The sequence below is a fragment of the Drosophila erecta genome, unplaced genomic scaffold (assembly GCF_003286155.1).
Source record: "Drosophila erecta strain 14021-0224.00,06,07 unplaced genomic scaffold, DereRS2 tig00000055-arrow-pilon, whole genome shotgun sequence".
Taxonomy (NCBI): Eukaryota; Metazoa; Arthropoda; class Insecta; order Diptera; family Drosophilidae; genus Drosophila; species Drosophila erecta.
The window spans coordinates 1,476,530-1,493,654 of NW_020825200.1; the positions used below are offsets into that span (position 1 = coordinate 1,476,530).

The 17,125-nt window shown below is 44.4% G+C and overlaps 7 protein-coding genes across 9 annotated transcripts; 2 read left to right on the forward strand and 5 right to left on the reverse strand.

The window, feature by feature from the left end:
- Positions 1-1,694: 1,694 nt before the first annotated feature.
- LOC6542275 lies at positions 1,695-2,517 on the reverse strand. Its single transcript, XM_001968240.2, has 4 exons — positions 2,418-2,517; positions 2,178-2,333; positions 1,915-2,082; positions 1,695-1,850 (listed from the first exon to the last, which is right to left on the reverse strand). The coding sequence occupies exons 1-4, from the start codon at positions 2,472-2,474 to the stop codon at positions 1,695-1,697; spliced, it is 537 nt and encodes a 178-aa protein (XP_001968276.1). The 5' UTR covers positions 2,475-2,517.
- Positions 2,518-3,202: 685 nt separating this feature from the next.
- On the reverse strand, positions 3,203-3,945 carry LOC6542223 (dynein light chain 2, cytoplasmic). 2 transcript variants are annotated; one of them, XM_026978983.1, is made up of 2 exons: positions 3,835-3,945; positions 3,203-3,773 (listed from the first exon to the last, which is right to left on the reverse strand). In XM_026978983.1, exon 2 carries the CDS (start codon positions 3,731-3,733, stop codon positions 3,464-3,466), a length of 270 nt encoding a protein of 89 aa, XP_026834784.1. In that variant the 5' UTR covers positions 3,734-3,773; positions 3,835-3,945; the 3' UTR covers positions 3,203-3,463. The 2 variants fall into 2 exon arrangements, with proteins under 2 accessions (XP_026834784.1, XP_001968277.1); XM_001968241.3 differs by having other exon boundaries at positions 3,205-3,784; positions 3,835-3,936.
- Positions 3,946-5,190: 1,245 nt separating this feature from the next.
- On the forward strand, positions 5,191-5,925 carry LOC6541255. The gene is made up of 4 exons (XM_001968242.3): positions 5,191-5,269; positions 5,325-5,480; positions 5,539-5,706; positions 5,770-5,925. The coding sequence occupies exons 1-4, from the start codon at positions 5,213-5,215 to the stop codon at positions 5,923-5,925; spliced, it is 537 nt and encodes a 178-aa protein (XP_001968278.2). The 5' UTR covers positions 5,191-5,212.
- Positions 5,926-6,972: 1,047 nt separating this feature from the next.
- Positions 6,973-7,599, forward strand: LOC6542709 (dynein light chain 2, cytoplasmic). 2 transcript variants are annotated; one of them, XM_026978748.1, is made up of 2 exons: positions 6,973-7,074; positions 7,136-7,599. In XM_026978748.1, exon 2 carries the CDS (start codon positions 7,176-7,178, stop codon positions 7,443-7,445), a length of 270 nt encoding a protein of 89 aa, XP_026834549.1. In that variant the 5' UTR covers positions 6,973-7,074; positions 7,136-7,175; the 3' UTR covers positions 7,446-7,599. The 2 variants fall into 2 exon arrangements, with proteins under 2 accessions (XP_026834549.1, XP_001968279.1); XM_001968243.3 differs by having other exon boundaries at positions 7,125-7,598.
- A 6,592-nt stretch (positions 7,600-14,191) lies between these two features.
- Positions 14,192-15,338, reverse strand: LOC6540926 (probable pseudouridine-5'-phosphatase). Its single transcript, XM_001968244.3, has 2 exons — positions 15,123-15,338; positions 14,192-15,066 (listed from the first exon to the last, which is right to left on the reverse strand). Exons 1-2 carry the CDS (start codon positions 15,238-15,240, stop codon positions 14,291-14,293), a joined length of 894 nt encoding a protein of 297 aa, XP_001968280.1. The 5' UTR covers positions 15,241-15,338; the 3' UTR covers positions 14,192-14,290.
- Positions 15,335-16,303, reverse strand: LOC6542399 (pseudouridine-5'-phosphatase). Its single transcript, XM_026979387.1, has 2 exons — positions 16,082-16,303; positions 15,335-16,031 (listed from the first exon to the last, which is right to left on the reverse strand). The coding sequence occupies exons 1-2, from the start codon at positions 16,197-16,199 to the stop codon at positions 15,424-15,426; spliced, it is 726 nt and encodes a 241-aa protein (XP_026835188.1). The 5' UTR covers positions 16,200-16,303; the 3' UTR covers positions 15,335-15,423.
- On the reverse strand, positions 16,292-17,124 carry LOC6542260 (probable pseudouridine-5'-phosphatase). Its single transcript, XM_001968246.3, has one exon. It carries the CDS (start codon positions 17,100-17,102, stop codon positions 16,380-16,382), a length of 723 nt encoding a protein of 240 aa, XP_001968282.1. The 5' UTR covers positions 17,103-17,124; the 3' UTR covers positions 16,292-16,379.
- Between the last annotated feature and the right edge of the window lies 1 nt (position 17,125).

The window sequence follows — 17,125 nt, forward strand, 5'->3', positions numbered from 1 at the left end:
CGGCGAGGCTTACCTTCCAGCCCATTTCCCCATTACCTCCATTAACCATTTTCGTGTTGTTCGCATGCAACTCTGGTTAAAAACAAAAGAGCTGCCAACAGGCAAGAAAAGCCACCGAGGAGCGGGAAAGCGTGGCAAGCGTGGCAAGTGGGGAGAAAGGTAAGAGGGAAATGGGAAATGGGTAAAGAAATACAGTTGACGTTAAAGGGGAAGCACACACGACGAGTCGAGTCAGAAAACTTTTGTTCGCATTGTTCCTCCAGCTATTGTTGTTGCCACTGGGTTTTCCTTTCGCTGTTGCTGTAATTGCGGCTGAAAAGGAGGTGGCCAAGTCGAGGGTCCTGCGCAGAGTCGTCGATTTTAATTACGTATGCAATTTATTTATTACCTTCGCCCGGAAATATTGTGCAATTGTGTTGCTCTTGCTCGCTGCGGATGTGGCGCAGGGGCGTAGCAGGAAAAGGGGGCGTGGCAGGGCAGCGAAGATTCAGCGTGCGGTTATGAAGTTACTTTTCATTTTCGCAAGTGAGTCCTGTCAGAAAATGCAGTGCAGCCACAAAGTGCCCCATGCTGCATGTCAGGGCTGCAACTTATTGGTTTAAGCAGGGCTGGGATTTTATCCACTTCATTTATAAGAAGACGTGATTCTTAACAGATCTGAATACGCCCACCAGCGAAACATCAAAGTTCATTGCTCAAATACAATGGCATCATTTCTCATTTCCGGCCCGCACAACATACATATTGTGCAAAAATTTGTGATAAATGATTTGGCTAAATGTGAGTTATGGGAGCCTAGCGGATGTGGAAAATCCTGCATTCAAGGCCCAGCAAACCGGCTATAAATTAGATTACCAGGCTCGGAAAAGTCCAGCCCAAAGAACCGTGACCATTACCATGGCGTGTGTCCAATAAATTAGCGTTTTCATTAGGAAAACAAGAGAAATTTGTTCACAATGTTGTCGTTCTTGGGCTCAGGAACACACATACTATACGAGTATACCTCGATCCCGTTCAAAATTGGTTGCATTACTTGATTAGTGTCCGCGCAGTGCTGTTATTAAAATTCAATCTAACATTTTAGCCCAGCAGTGGCAGTCCCGTGAGCTGATTGCATGTCTAATCGAATTTAACAACCTTTTCACCGTGGATTGGGAAAAGGAGCAGCGGGAAATAAACGAACTTCATATTAAGTGCAAATTCCGGCCTCAAACTCGTGTCATGCGATTCTGATTTGAAGCTCAAAGTCGTTAGGCTTTTCCATCCACTCTACGTAATGCCATTTGCATGTTGGTCACGTGACCGATGGAGGGACAGTAGGAGAAGTCCCTATTTCAGGGCGGTACTAGGGAATAAAGCCGATGGTTGGTCGGAAATAGTCAATGCGCCAAAGATTTTCGTTTACTTGTGAGCCACCATTTATAATTATGTTACTTCCAGCTGCACACGAAATGAGTTTAGATCACGCGTACTTCAATTTTGTTTTCACGATCTGTGACTATTATTAAAAACTTTAAATTATTCCAACCATTCATCCATAAACAAGAATTGAAATATTATAATTGCCATTGCATAATAGCACTAATGTATCCATGAGCTATTAACAACCACCGAATTGGAGAGTTCCCGAATGAAAAATATTAGAGTTATGTTCCTCTGTAAGTTGGTTTTATTTTTAAAATAATAAAATTGGGTTAAAATATTTTGGCGTATACGTCCACAGTAAGACGTTTAATATCGGAAACATACCAGTTCGAGTGAAATAGGTAGTCCCCATGAGGAACTGGAAGAACATCTGTTACTTGCTTATTAACATGATTTATAGAAAGTTTTTCCAAAATGATATCGTGCTGCAAAAGGAAGGAGTTCGTAAAAGAAACCTGACACTATAATGCTTTCTTTATGAAAACTCACATCATAGGGGCAGGAATGATTTAAGTTTGAGTAATCTTTAAATAAATTGTAAAGGTAAAAAGCAACTGGATTTGATTTTTGGTTTTTAAAAAACCTGCAGGCATCTACCGTAACATTATACAGAAAGGGCTTATAGCCATTTAATCTCTGAAATGTTGCTGCGTTGACCTGAAACGACAACATATAAGCATATATCATATATCATATACATCACATATCATACATATGATATAGATAAACAGAATTATGCTACATTTACGAACTTTTACTTTGGTAACGGGCTTCTGAAACAAGTGCGCTTTCACGGATAGATACTTGTACGTACGATTAATCGATTTTAGAAAGCAATAGTCGACTACTAAAAACTCTGGATCGTGGGTAATGCACTTAATGTTGGTAAACTCCAGTTTGGATATAGCCTAAAAGTTTAAGTGTTTAAGTGCGTTATTAGTACTGTACTGTTTTTAGGTTATTAGTAGGTTGGATATTTAAACTGTACTTACTAGATGAATCGTAAACAATAAAACACTCAGTTGAAGTAGGCGAACAGTAGAAATCATTTTCGACCGCAGTTATGAACAGTTTCGCTGGCAATAACAAAATGTACTCTTAATCAATTTTGCAAGCCGATTTAAATAGGAAAAAAAATTCAAAAAACATATAAAAAACAAGACAGAATGCTATATTCGAGTTCCCCGACTATCAGATACCCGTTACTCAGCTAGTGGAAGTGCAAACGAGAAATTTCAACATTTTCTGCAACATCGGTAGAAATTGGGAAAAAAGTAATGAAATGAAAAAACTTCAAAAGTGTGGGCGTGACAGGTTTAACCGGTTTGTGGGGGAAGAAGTGGGCGTGGCAAAATTTGGAAACAAACTTGCGCTGCAATTATGTCTCTGGAAGTTTCATGCTTAATCTCAACATTCTAGCTTCTGTAGTTCCTGAGATCGAGGCGTTCATACGGACAAACGGACGGACATGATCTTTTACTCTACGAGTAAAGGGTATAAAAAAAACAAAACCAGCTTACCTACTCTCCAATTTGATGGTTGTTAATAGCTCATGGATACATTAGTGCTATTATGAATTATAAGCAATGGCATTTATAATATTTTAATTCTTGTTTATGGATGAATGGTTGGAATAATTTAAAGTTTAACTACATAACAGTCACAGATCATGAATACAAAATTGAAGTACGCGTAATCTAAACTCATTCCGCAAGTGTACAAATAATATGTTACAAAAATAACATATTTATAAATGGTGGCTCACAGTGTTAATTAGTTCGAGTACAGTGAAACAAAAAATCTTTGGCGCATTGTTTAGTTCTGACCAATCATCGGATTTATCCCCTTCCCCTACGTCCCTCCATCGGTCACACGACCAACATGCAAATGGCATTACGTAGAGTGGATGGAAAAGCTCAACGACTTTGGAGGCCGGAATCTGCACGGGACTTCCACAGCACGGCTACACTTTTAGATTAAATTTCAGTGGGCGTCGTGGTATTGGGGCGTCCCAGGCATCCCAGGCGTCGTGGTTCGGTTAACCGCTCTTGAAGAGCAGAATGGCCACCTGGCCCAGGTAGAAGTAGATGAAGTGGCGCGTCTCGTGGGTCACATAGGATCCGAAGTTGCGGCCCACGATGCAGTGCCAGGTGGGGTTGTACTTCTTGTCGAACTCCTTCTTGATGAAGGCGGCGATGTCCTTCTCGATGTTGTACTTCTCCAGGGCCTGGGTGGCGCAGTCGACAGCGTCCTGCTGCATCTCCTCGCTCATGTCCGCGTTCTTGATCACCGCCTTGCGATCCGACATCGTGACTGGATTGGATTAGATTATCCCTCTTGCTGGTTATCTGCGGAAAAGCTTTGGGCGCACCTCAGTATTAGTACTATATTTGATTTTAGCCGACTCACTTTGGGGCTCTTGCTATCCGGCTCTTGCTCTGTTCAATGCTAATTTTTTGTGAGCTGCCGCTTTCGACTTCCGGTGCTATGTCAAACTGACGCTTGCTTTGATTTGCCTTTTTGGAATGTCAAACGTGCATTTCTCACTCTCGCTCTCGCTCCCTCTATCTCTTTCTCTCCTTTTTTCTCTCTCTCTCTCTCTTTCTTTCCCTACATCTACGGCTATTGTCAAACCAAAGACACTAGAATAATAAGCTGCGAAACGGCCATACATTTGTTTTGCACTATGCAGCCACTTTTTTGGTGGCAGCCATAATTGCTCTCTCCCCGCTCGCGTAAAATTGAGAGCATTCAAATCTAAAAATAGAATTCACTTGCTTGTGTGAGTGAAAACAGTAAGTAAAAAAGTGTGCATGTGTGCGTAGATTTGCTAGAAGACACGAAGAACCGAATTTGATTATTGTTTTGGTCAATTTCGTTGTAATCTATAAAATATTATTTATCAAATTAGAATATAACAACAACACACATTTTCTATTATAAAGTAATTTATGAAATTAATTAGGTACATTTTCTTCACCTATTACTATTTCTATGATGTATTTAAATATTTATCCTGTTAAGGCAATGCAAAATTAGAGTTTTTTACATGGTGGCAATCGATTACAAATAATATAGATTGAAAGTCCATAAACTTCTGAAGTGAAGGACATATTTTGTCAAATTTACAATACATGAGCATACGTGTGCACACAACAGTGATCGACGTCGCTGTAGAGCTTCTGGCTCTAGAGCGCTCTCTCTCTCTCTCTCTCTCTCTCTCTCTCTCTCTCTCTCTCTCTCTCTCTCTCTCTCTCTCTCTCTCTCTCTCTCTCTCTCTCTCTCTCTCTCTCTCTCTCTCTCTCTCTCTCTCTCTCTCTCTCTCTCTCTCCCTGGCTCTTCAACAATAATTCGAGAGAGCCTGGAGCCAGCACAACAAAATTGTGTACAAAAAATCGTATGGCGTTAGGCATCTTATTATTCTAATTGTCTTTGATTAACTGACGCTTGCTTTGATTTTCTTCTTTGGAATGTCAAACTTGCATTTCTCTTCAGACTATAATCTCTCTCTCTGTCTCTTCCCTACATCCAACCAAAGGCACTAGAATAATTCTAGAATACTCTAGAATAATAATTCTATAATTATTCTAGTGTCTTTGATCCAGTTGTAGGATTTAATTAGTTTATTAAAGGGAGATTTGGTTTAATTGGAATATATACAATGTATAAAGCGATTAAAAACGAATTATATGTTATTAGAATATTTACCGATATAAATCGGTGAGCTACATTTTTTAAGAATACATTTTGCCATTGCTAGCGAAACTGTTCATAACGGCGGTCGAAAATGATTTCTATTATTCGTCTAGTTCAACTGAGTGTTTTCTTGTGTTCAATTCATCTAGCAAGTACAGTTTGAATATCCAACCCACTAATAACCTAATAAAACACCTTTTTAGGCTATATCCAAATTGGAGTTTACCAACGTTAAGTGCTTTTCCCACCAGCCCGAGTTTGCCCTCTACGACTATTGCTTTATAAAATCGATTAATCGTACTTACAAGTACATTTCAATGAAAGTGAAATTGCTGAAGACGCCCGTTGTCAAAGTAAAAGTTCGTAAATATAGCATAATATTTATAGCATATGGATTATTATATTCAGTCGTTTCAGGTCAACGCAGCAATATTTCAGAGATTAAATGGCTATAAGCCATTTCTCTATAACGTTACGGTAGATGCCTGCAGGTTTTTTAAAAACCAAAAATCAAATCCAGTTGCTTTTTACCTTTACAATTTATTTAAAGATTACTCAAACTTAAATCATTCCTGCCCCTATGATGTGAGTCTTCATAAAGAAAACATTATAGTGCAGGTTTCTTTTACGAACTCCTTCCTTTTGCAGCACGATATCATTTTGGAAAAACTTTCTATAAATCATGTTAATACGCAAGTAACAGATGTTCTTCCAGTTCCTCATGGGGACTACCTATTTCACTCGGACTGGTATATTTCCGATATTAAACGTCTTACTGCGGACGTATACGTCAAAATATATTAACCCAATAAGGGTTATCCAAAAGAGAGAATGCTATAGTCTAGTCCCCGACTATCAGATACCAGTTACTCAGCTAGTGGAAGTGCGAACGAGAAATTTCTTAATTTTGTGGAACATTGATAGAAATGCGTAAAAAAATAAAATAATTAAAAAAAAAAGATTTAAATTTTTTCAAACGTGTGGGCGTGACAGTTTTGGGCGTTGCGTAAATGTCTCTAGAATCTGCATGCCGAATCTCAATCTTTATAGTTCCTGAGATCTCGTGTTCATACGGACGGACAGACGGACATGGCCAGATCAAATCGGCTATTCAACCTGTTACTCTACGAGTAACGGGTATACACATTTTTGTAATCGTAGAGCGCCCTAGAGCCAGAAGCTCTCTTGTACGCATACAGCGATGTCGATCACTGTTGTGTGCACACCTATGCTCATGTATTGTAAATTTGACAAAATATGTCCTTCACTTCAGAAGTTTATGGACTTTCAATCTATATTATTTGTAATCGATTGCCACCATGTAAAAAACTCTAATTTTGCATTGCCTTAACAGGATAAATATTTAAATACATCATAGAAATAGTAATAGGTGAAGAAAATGTACCTAATTAATTTCATAAATTACTTTATAATAGAAAATGTGTGTTGTTGTTATATTCTAATTTGATAAATAATATTTTATAGATTACAACGAAATTGACCAAAACAATAATCAAATTCGGTTCTTCGTGTCTTCTAGCAAATCTACGCACACATGCACACTTTTTTACTTACTGTTTTCACTCACACAAGCAAGTGAATTCTATTTTTAGATTTGAATGCTCTCAATTTTACGCGAGCGGGGAGAGAGCAATTATGGCTGCCACCAAAAAAGTGGCTGCATAGTGCAAAACAAATGTATGGCCGTTTCGCAGCTTATTATTCTAGTGTCTTTGGTTTGACAATAGCCGTAGATGTAGGGAAAGAAAGAGAGAGAAAGAAGGAGAGGAAGAGATAGAGGGAGCGAGAGCGAGAGTGAGAAATGCACGTTTGACATTCCAAAAAGGCAAATCAAAGCAAGCGTCAGTTTGACATAGCACCGGAAGTCGAAAGCGGCAGCTCACAAAAAATTAGCATTGAACAGAGCAAGAGCCGGATAGCAAGAGCCCCAAAGTGAGTCGGCTAAAATCAAATATAGTACTAATACTGAGGTGCGCCCAAAGCTTTTCCGCAGATAACCAGCAAGAGGGATAATCTAATCCAATCCAGTCACGATGTCGGATCGCAAGGCGGTGATCAAGAACGCGGACATGAGCGAGGAGATGCAGCAGGACGCTGTCGACTGCGCCACCCAGGCCCTGGAGAAGTACAACATCGAGAAGGACATCGCCGCCTTCATCAAGAAGGAGTTCGACAAGAAGTACAACCCCACCTGGCACTGCATCGTGGGCCGCAACTTCGGATCCTATGTGACCCACGAGACGCGCCACTTCATCTACTTCTACCTGGGCCAGGTGGCCATTCTGCTCTTCAAGAGCGGTTAACCGAACCACGACGCCTGGGATGCCTGGGACGCCCGGGACGCCCCTATACTGCGGCGCCCACCGATGTTTTCCGGAGGAGGTCGCCGAACACTCGTTCCTTGTCAACTCGCACACACACACGCGCAAACTCTCACACACACATGCACACATGCACACACGCACACTCGCACATGCACACTGGACGTTGCGTTGATACGTTTTGCCCAAATTCCAAACACTTCGCTGTGCTGACTTAACCTAACCCCTCTGATGCCAATTAAATTGAATGCTGGTCCTCATGCCTTACTTATGAATGGTGGGAAGGGGCTTAAGGCTTAAAGGCGCTATGGCCTTTATCGACTGTAGGCCACATTTTCCACGGCACACTGCAGACCTGAAAACAGGGGATAATGCTTTTTGGGTTAAGTCCTGCATTCATGGTGTCCTTCGGTTCAGCAGAAGGCAAACAATGGGAGCACGGAGACTCGGACACCTGGCTGTGGGCAAATAAAAATTGCTTAATTAAGTTAATTAAAATATTGTCGCTGTCCGCCGAGCTTCCATGTGCTGGCGGCGGTGGCATTTATGCGTTTTTATTATCACTGCGATTGGCCAATTTCGGACAGGACATCGTTTGGGTAATTATGCCAGCTCACGTCCAGGGCGCAATAATAATCATAAAAATAATATTAATAAAGTTCGCAGCGCGCCGGCATATGTATGAGTGTGTATTTTGCGAAATGCTTTTACACTTGGCCGGCAGGCTCAGCATATGAAAATGTTTTTTGTGTCGAGTGGGTGTTTATAGTTGGTTTGAGCCGCTTTCACAGTTCGACGACTTTTGGCCTTGTCTCCCCGGCCTTTCGCCATGTGGCACCCCGTTCCCGGTGTTCCGAGCCATTGCATCCCCATTTCCATTGGGCTGTTGGGTCAGACAGATTCCCATGCATATTTCATGGCTCGCTTAAGCGCGGCAGGTGCCGCACTTGAAGGCCAAAACTGGTCGTCAAATCGAAGTGCCTCGCAATCGGGTTTACGTCCAACGAGCCCCAGATAAAGGCCTTATTAATATTTGTACGCATTTTGCTACTTTATGCACTGATTTTTATGACATTACAGGCAGGGCTCCTAACTGTCCCGCTTCCCTTGAAAGTGGCGCCCACCTTTCGACCACCACATCCTGCGCCCACCTATTGCATTGTCGAAGTGAAGTTCCAGCTCTGTCTTCCTCTCCGGAAGACCGGGTCTCTGCCTCCACTGGGCTGAATGAGTGTGGTGCCTTCGCTCCGGGATGAGTTGAGTCTGCGCAGTGGGAGTGTGAGATTGAGTGGCACTTTTGAAGCGACGAGTAGATAGATGGCGCCAGCGAGAAGTTCGAATCGCGTTCTCGTCAGATTTCTAGATGCTGAAAAGAGCGTTTTTGAAATGCGTGTTGCAAATGCTTAGCTGCAGCAAAAGCTGTGCTACAACTCAAATCGCAGGAAAATATAGCAATATTAGGCCATGGCACTGCAGCCTATAGTTAAAATAAAATATTTGTCAAAAGCAGACCATGCATCTCAAATTTAGGAAGGAAAGTACATAGTGCTCGAGTTCCTAAGAGTAAAGGAACTTTTTAATTTCATTTCATTTATGCCCCGCAAAGATGATATTGCAAATCTGCTGGTAGATTCGCTCACCGCTTTGTTTTGTGCCCACATAATTCCAATTTAATCTCGCATAGTCGCATAGTCGCATTCGCCATTCGCCATTCACAGCCACAGCCATCAAGTGACTACAAATGAGCAAAACTCTTGACCTTTTTGTGCCCCGGGCGGAAAAAATGAACAAAACTTTTATAAATTACTGTCAGCAGCAGTGACCTCAATATAAAATTGCACAACATAACTTGAACACACACCGATGCACAGATACACCAACACACTGGCAGCGGAACAATTGCGAGTGCAATAGATACGAGTGTAATTGCATTTCTCTTGGCCGCTAGAAAGCTAGAAAAACCAACCCAGAACCACAGAAACATACGCACACTAATATGCTCACTTTTTGTGACCTCAGCAGCTATAATTATTGCCATTTTTTGCTGCCCAAGCACACGTATGTATAGTGTACATTGTACATCCATGTGTATTCATATATGAGCCAGCAAAGCGGGTCAGTCCAAAGTCAACATTAGTTTTATCGCAGTGCGGGTCGGGGGATTCCCATTCTCCACCATGACAAAAGTCCAAATTAAACATAAACAAGACGGGTGGCGGGGGCGGAGGGCGAAACAAACAATAAAAACCGCACCGGATAGAAAGTCGGGGAAAATTTTCATTAAACAAAAATAAATGTTCCGAATTTGTAACAAAAATTAAAATGGTACGTTGCTTTTGAGCTCGCTCTGCAAAATGTTCCAAGGATATAAGAGGCTTTCCAAGGAAAATAATTTGTTAAAATAGCTCGTCGATTGAGGAAAATGTTTATATTAACAAGAGTATCCACAGCTAATTTTGTTTAAATTGTACCATTTTGCACAATAATAATTCTGCTTTCTAATAGCCTTCTACACATGAATACACAGCGAATTTCCATCAGATTATTCGCTGGATAATCGCGCACTTAAACAAAAATAATCTGAAAACAGGCAACGGATAACAGAAGACCCTGCGAAGTGGCGGAAGTTGCATGCCCCTTCATGGTCTCTGCTCCCTTTTCGGGCTGGTGTGATGGATGAGGCTGCAAGGACCCGCAAGGACACATGCAGAAGTCACCCACTTGGGGAGTCGATTTTTCATTTGGCTTACGTATCATCAACCCGAGCTGGGCTCGTCTCGTTTCCCCTTTCTTTTTGGCCACTATCTCCGCCTGACCAACTCCATTGTCGTCAACGAGGCTGAGGCTCTTCCGCTTCATCCTGCCACTTTTCCCGTCTCCTGGCACTGCTGAGCTCCGGATTTGGGTGTCCATCTAATACCCCTTTGTTACCATTTGTCGCTTTAAGGCTGGCGGCTTTGCTGGTGGTGGTGATTAAGGAAACATGCTACGCCACATGGGAAAAGGGTTAACTGCAGCTGGATTAGGAGCATGTGCATCGCACTACCGTACTGGGTATCATGCAGTCCATACTACTCCGCAGCTACCCACTTATCGAGCTCCTATTGTCTCCTCTTTGGATCCCCACAGTACTTTTGAGGGCTTTATTTGCGTTATTGTTGCCTGTGATAAATTGTGCGCTTTTCGTTTTGACAGATGTCAGCGTTTGTCTGCCCAATGCGAACCAGAAGTCTTTTGGGTTTGTCTAGGCCGGACTGCAAGTCCTCGGAGGTTATCGTCCTTTTCTCATTTTAATTTTCCAATGCCTTTCAGGCAATCCAGTTCTCGCAACCTTTAACCTCAGCCTGATCTTTGACTCAACCATAGTTGTTGCAACATTTCAGACGCGTGTGTGTTTGTACGTTTTTTGCTGCTCGCAGTCGACTTGTTGACATTTTCAGGCCTGTCACAGGACTCTGAAGTCCTGCGTCTGAGATCCCCAACCTGTGTCCTGTCAGTCTCCAGGAACCGAGTCCTGTGTCCCATGTCCTGGCCCCATGTTCTCGTGTCCGTGTCAGGCGTCACTTTATGCCCCTGACAGCGGCAACAATTTTATTTACTTAATTTGGCTTTAGTTTGTCATTTATTTACTTGTTTGCCGCAACAGCACACCAGTTGGTCAAAGTGTCCACCCCACCGGGCTCCTCCGCCCGTTCCTGCTCCATATCTCCAGTCCTCGCTCCGATCTGGCCCGACTTCTGTTGTTGTCACTTTGGCGCTGCCGCTGGAGTTGCAGGTAGGGATTTTGATGTTGCTGCTCCTCGCTTTTATTTCGTTGCATGGGGCATGGTGCCATTAGCACACATGGAATGTTGCAGCCTTGAGCCACTTACTTAATCATTTCCATTTTTCATTACCTTATACCCGCTACATGAAAATCATCACTGAGCCTCCCTTTTGAACCCGCCGCCTTTGCCTTTCCAGGGTATCCCCCATTCGATTTGCGCATCCCCCAAGTCCCCGTCTGGTTTTATTTGTAGCACGGTGACACATTTTGCTGCCCGCACTTTATTGCATATCGTTGTCGGCTGTTGGCGGAGCGTGGCATTGAATTTTTTATGAAAATTTAGAGCAAGCTGCTTTTTGCCTTGTTTCCTGGCTGCTGCTTTTGCTTTTGCTGCTGTTGCACTTTGGCACCTTAATTAAATATTTATTTCAATCATTTTCGCAAATGGATGGACACCTCCGCCCATCAGGAGGCACGAAACCCATTCACGGCCGAGATTAAAACCTCCAACTGGAAAGGGGCGCTGGCGGTGGCGGGGGCGTGGCATTCGGGGCACTAACATTTGTCATTACACATTAATAGCGCACCATTAATCTTTTCGTGAGCCGGCAGCTGGGGAAGGGGGGCTCAGGCTCGGAATGAATGCCATTCTGGGGTCTGGACCTGAATCTGAACCTGGATCTGGACCCGAGTCGCCTGTCGCACAAAACCGTTAATTAATGTATGCCATTTAGCTGGAAAATTGCAAAAGGACACATACTCACGTACACAAATTGGTTTAGCAGGCAGAGATGGCAGCGTGAAACTAGAAATAGCCCAACTATTTCACAATAGTCACTTAAATGATTAATTTACGTATGAATGCAATCGCGGAACCTTTGAGTTACTTTCAAGCCACGTGCATCTGGCTTTCTACCTTAAGCGTTCAAATATATTATACCCTAATTTAATACCCTAAGTCACGTTGTCACCACTAGGGCATACGTGTTATGCCAGCCCATCATAATGAGCGGCAATTTAGTGCCCTTTTGAATGGTGGTGGCCGTGGGCTTGAGCCACTGGACGAGTGGCCTGCGGGGGAGGGGGGATTGGGTGGCTGGGTGGTTGGGTGGTTGGGTGGTGCGTCGTTGTCGCCACCACAAACAGCAAAGGCAAAGGCCGCAGTGGAAAGAGAGTGGGGATTGCGATTGGGTTGGGGTTGGGGATTGCCCAGCAGGTATGCTTGATTAATGCTTTATAACAAGGCTCGCACAAAGCTCACTCTGAATGCACACCCACGCCCACAGAAACCACAGGATGGCGGTTCGCGACCCTCACCCGCCCAGCCACCCGCCTCCTGCGTCCTTGCATTTTAACATTAATTTAGCGGAATGCTGGGTAAGACTATGAAAAGCTTTTCAGCACTGGTCGACACATGTTAATCCGCGTTGCTGTTCCAGCCAAAATCGCAGGAGCACTTGAATCGCGGAAATAATGCGGCTTCGGTAGTCGAAAAGCGTTGCCATTGGCATGTAATGATGCAAAAATTACATATTGCTCAGCAAGAGGTTATCAAAGATTTATCGATCGAATTGGTTTTAAAACATGTTCAACAATTTAATGTTCGTGTTACTTTAACTTTTGGTGCCTTTGTTTGCTTTGTGGCTTAAATGCGTTACCATTTACCAGCAGTCAGCTTACTTCGCACTGAATCTGAGATACCCCGTGGCTCTTTTTCTTGGCTTAATTAAATGAAGCTGTTAAAAAATCGCAGATTTCGTTTGACGCTCACAATTATTTTTACTTTTACTCCTCATGGCACTTTCCATTTTATGCGATTTCTTTTCACTATTTTCATGCATTTTCAGTTCTGCTGAGCTTTTCGCCCTTGAGTGCTTCCTGTGGCGCCCGTTCATTAGGCAGAAACGGAAGAAAAGCCAGGGAAAAGTTAAAAAATAAGGCCAAAAAATGTGTGTAAAGAGTTAAAAGGTTTATTCACTTTGCGCCATCTGACGTTTTTAGGAGTCGTGGGGCTAAGCCCGACTTTTGGGGGCAGGAGACACATTTTCCGAGCTGAACATTAAGTAATTATAAGTTGCCAGCAGTTGGCTGAAAGTTGCAAGTTGGCATCTGCAACTAGGCAAACATATTGCATGTCTACACCCTTGTAGACACCGGCAGACACACACACACATACACACACACACAGTCGCACACATTCGCACACTGGCGCACACTGCGTATGCGTAATGTGTTGAATAATTAAATTGTCAAACAATTGGCTTTTGGCAGAGAGACAGAGCAAAGATGACGGCAAGAAAATGCAGAACGCAACCGGGATTTATTGTCTTGCAGAATGCGAATCCAGTGAATGCGGAGAATGGAAAACGCTTAATCATCTTTAATTGAAAGCACTTGATGAGCTAGTCAAATGCCAATGAACAACGAACACGGAACAATGGCAAAATTCAGACAATCGGCATTATTTATAATGCTCTTTAATCTCCATCTGAATTTGCATTGCCTTTTTTCTATGAGTGTGTGCTCGCTGATAGGATTCAATTTCCTTGTTATCCCGAAAGCGTTTTCAATTAAACCATATTCATTATTCAGCAGATGAGCAAACAATTCCCTTTTCAATAGTTTATAATAATGCTAAGTCGGCTTATCGCAGCTCGGAGTTTTATGGATCAACTCAATGCTTCAACTCAAAGTAACAAGAAAAATGCTTCAATTAATTGGCATTTCATTAACACCAAGTAATGAACACGTGCATTTAGCAAATCTTTCACAGCAGCTAGGATTTAATATGCTAAGCTTTTAAGTTAAAATCCCCCTTTCTACTTGCAAAAGCTTTTAGGCAGATTGCCTGCATTTGGACGGATATTGAACCGCAAATCTGCTGAGTTGTTAACTACGTATGAATTGGCTTGAAGGGTTGAAATACCAGCGGATGCAAAAATGGACATATTAAAGCCAGCGCTTATGACTTATCACTTTTACTAGTTGTGGCAGTATGTTCTACGCATATTAACCAGTTATTCCCAAAGATGCAATACAATAAAATCCGGAACAATTTGCACTATGCAACCTCCTGGCCTTCGCCCTCCTCCTCCTCCCCCTCGTCGGCATCCGCATCAGCTTTCTTCAGGGCAGCGGAATCCCGCTGACTTGCCGCGGATTTTTGGGTACTACGACGACTTGGAGGCTTGGATTTCCGGGGAGGCGGTTCCGTGCAGCTGTACGGCGGCATATTGAACTCCTCCGGGTCGAACTCCTCCAGGGTTTCCAGACGCAAAGTGGCCAGCTCCGACCAGCAGCAGGGAAGGTCCTTTTCGGCCAACATTACCACCGGCAGTCGGGCGTCCGTCGCGGCCTGGACTCCCTTGGGAGTGCCATCGAAAACCAGGGTGCAGTCTGGTCCGGCGTCTCCCAGCCGCCTCATGGCAATCAAATAGACATCCGGCTCCGGCTTTGGGGCCTTCAAGTCCGCATCATCGGCGCAGATCACCGAGGAGAAACTCTCGAAGAAGTCCTCCCTATCCCGGATCTTAGTGCAGTACATGGACTCGGAGCACGAGGTGACCAGGCCCAGTCCCATGCAGCACCTGCCCAAGTGGGTGACCAACCGCTCTACTCCGGGCATCAGGGTGGGATTGGCAATCAAGTCGGAGGTTCGTTCATTCAGCTGGAAGCGAAAGGACTCCCAGCTCACGGGCAGATCGCATTTCCGGCAGACCATCTCGGCCATCTCAGCCGTTTCCATGGGACCACATTGCATCAGGACCGCTTCGGGAACCATCCTGTTGTAACTCGAGGCCAGCTCAATCAGGGCCCTCCTATAGACATGACGTGTGTCTATATGGGAAGTCTGGTCTTAGTTACATGGGCCATATGTGCGATGACTACCTCACCGAAAACGGCGCTCTCCAGATCGAAAATGCAATAGCTGATGCCCGGACTACAGCACATCGGTGGACAGCGGGAACATCCTGGCGGAGCCTTGCAAGACTTACAGCACGCACTGCACATTTTTGGGCCGAACTTAACAAATTTTTCAACACTTCAATTTTGTTCTACGAATTTGGCCGAGCACTGACATTGAAAACAAAGTGGACCTTCTCACTCACAATCGCACTCCTTTGTGGAGAAATTTCCTCTTATTTTTATTAGCTTACAAAAACACATGTTTTCTTATAGATCTGCTCTAATGGCTCATTCTCTCAAATTTAAAATGGATAGTTCGGCGGCTACGAAGCGCAAGGCGGCCAGCTCGGACCAACAGCAGGGCAGGTCCTTGTCGGCCAACATTATGACGGGCAGTCGAGCATCGCTCGCCGCCTGAACGCCCTTGGGAGTGCCATCGAAAACCAGGGTGCAGTCCGGTCCAGCGTCGCCCAGCCTGGACATGGCAATCAGGTAGACGTCGGGCTCGGGCTTGTAGGCCCTCAACTCCGGGTCATCCGCACAGACCACGGTGGAGAAGTTCTCGAAGAAGTCCTCCCGACCGCGGATCTTCGCGCAGTAGTTCACCTCGTTGCTGGAGGTGATCAGGCCCAATTCCAGGCAGGAGTTGCGCAGGTGCGGGACCAACCGCTCGATACCATCCATAAACGGGGGATTTGCAATCAGTTGGGAGGTCCGCTCGTTAAGTTCGTACCTAAACGATTCCCAACTCATCGGAATGTCGAGTTTCCGGCAAAACAGTTCGGACATCTCCGACGTCGTCATAGGCCCACTCTGGACGTGTAAAATATCTGGGATCCTCTTACCAAAACCACGAGCCAGCTCCTTGAGAGCCTTCCGGTAGACGTGGCGAGTATCTGAAAAGACACACTGCTTTACAAAGGCACTTCTTCAGCTCTAGTCTCACCAAAGACGGCACTTTCCAGATCGAAAATGCAGTAGCTGATACACGGACCGCAGCACGCTGGGGAACAGCCAGCACAAGCTGGTTGAGATTTGCAGGTCCTGCAGCCGGAAGTGCACATCTTCCTTTTCTCCCAGACGAATTTCGGGGCTGGAGAAATTTTCAACGAATTTAAATCAACATTATCTGCATCAAGGTCTAAAAATACGAAAATTTACACTAGAAACATGGTTATGTTGTCTATATTTCTCAAGCTTGACAAGCTTCAACATTTTATTTCAAACTGCATGGTATTGGTGTCTCATAAAGGAGGCAGTCCAAAATATTGTGGCCTGAACGCTTCCAGCGATCGCAGCCTCAAAGTGGCCGGAGCACTTGCTCGAATGGATACGAGAGGATCGGGCACCAGGACCACCTGCATGCCGGCGGCCAGAGCAGCCTCCATTCCAACCAAAGAAGACTCGAAGACGAGGCACTTGCTCGGCTCCGGCGAGTCCTCGAAACGAGAGGCGGTGGTGAGGAAAATATCCGGAGCGGGCTTGCCCATCTTGACTTCTTCGTCGGAGCCGCTCAAGACCACGTGGTGGAAGACATCGAAGAGCCTGGAGTGCCGGCGGGTCTTTATCCTAAACGAGTCCCGACAGCTGCCACTGCCGATCGCCATGGGAATGTGGCACTCCTCCAGGTGATGCAGCAGACGCTCCACACCAGGCATCAGTCGAATGGAACCCATTTTGCCACGACACTGAAGTTCCTGCTGGCTCTCAAACTCCGTCAGACTGAAGGGCAGATTGAAGGTGTTTACGATGAGCGCAGCCTGCTCGGAGTCCGGCTTGCCCATGCACCTCATCTTCAGATCGAAGCTATACGTGTGACCATAGGGCTCCAGAATGTTCTGAACGGATTCTGTTCTCAAACGCTCGCTGTCTATCAGCAGACCATCGAGCTCGAAAATGCAATGGGTAACTGGCTGGAAAAAGCAGCGCCTGGAACTCGCCTTTCTAGCCCCATCTTCCTCCGACATTTTAGTACACTTGAATTTAGGAC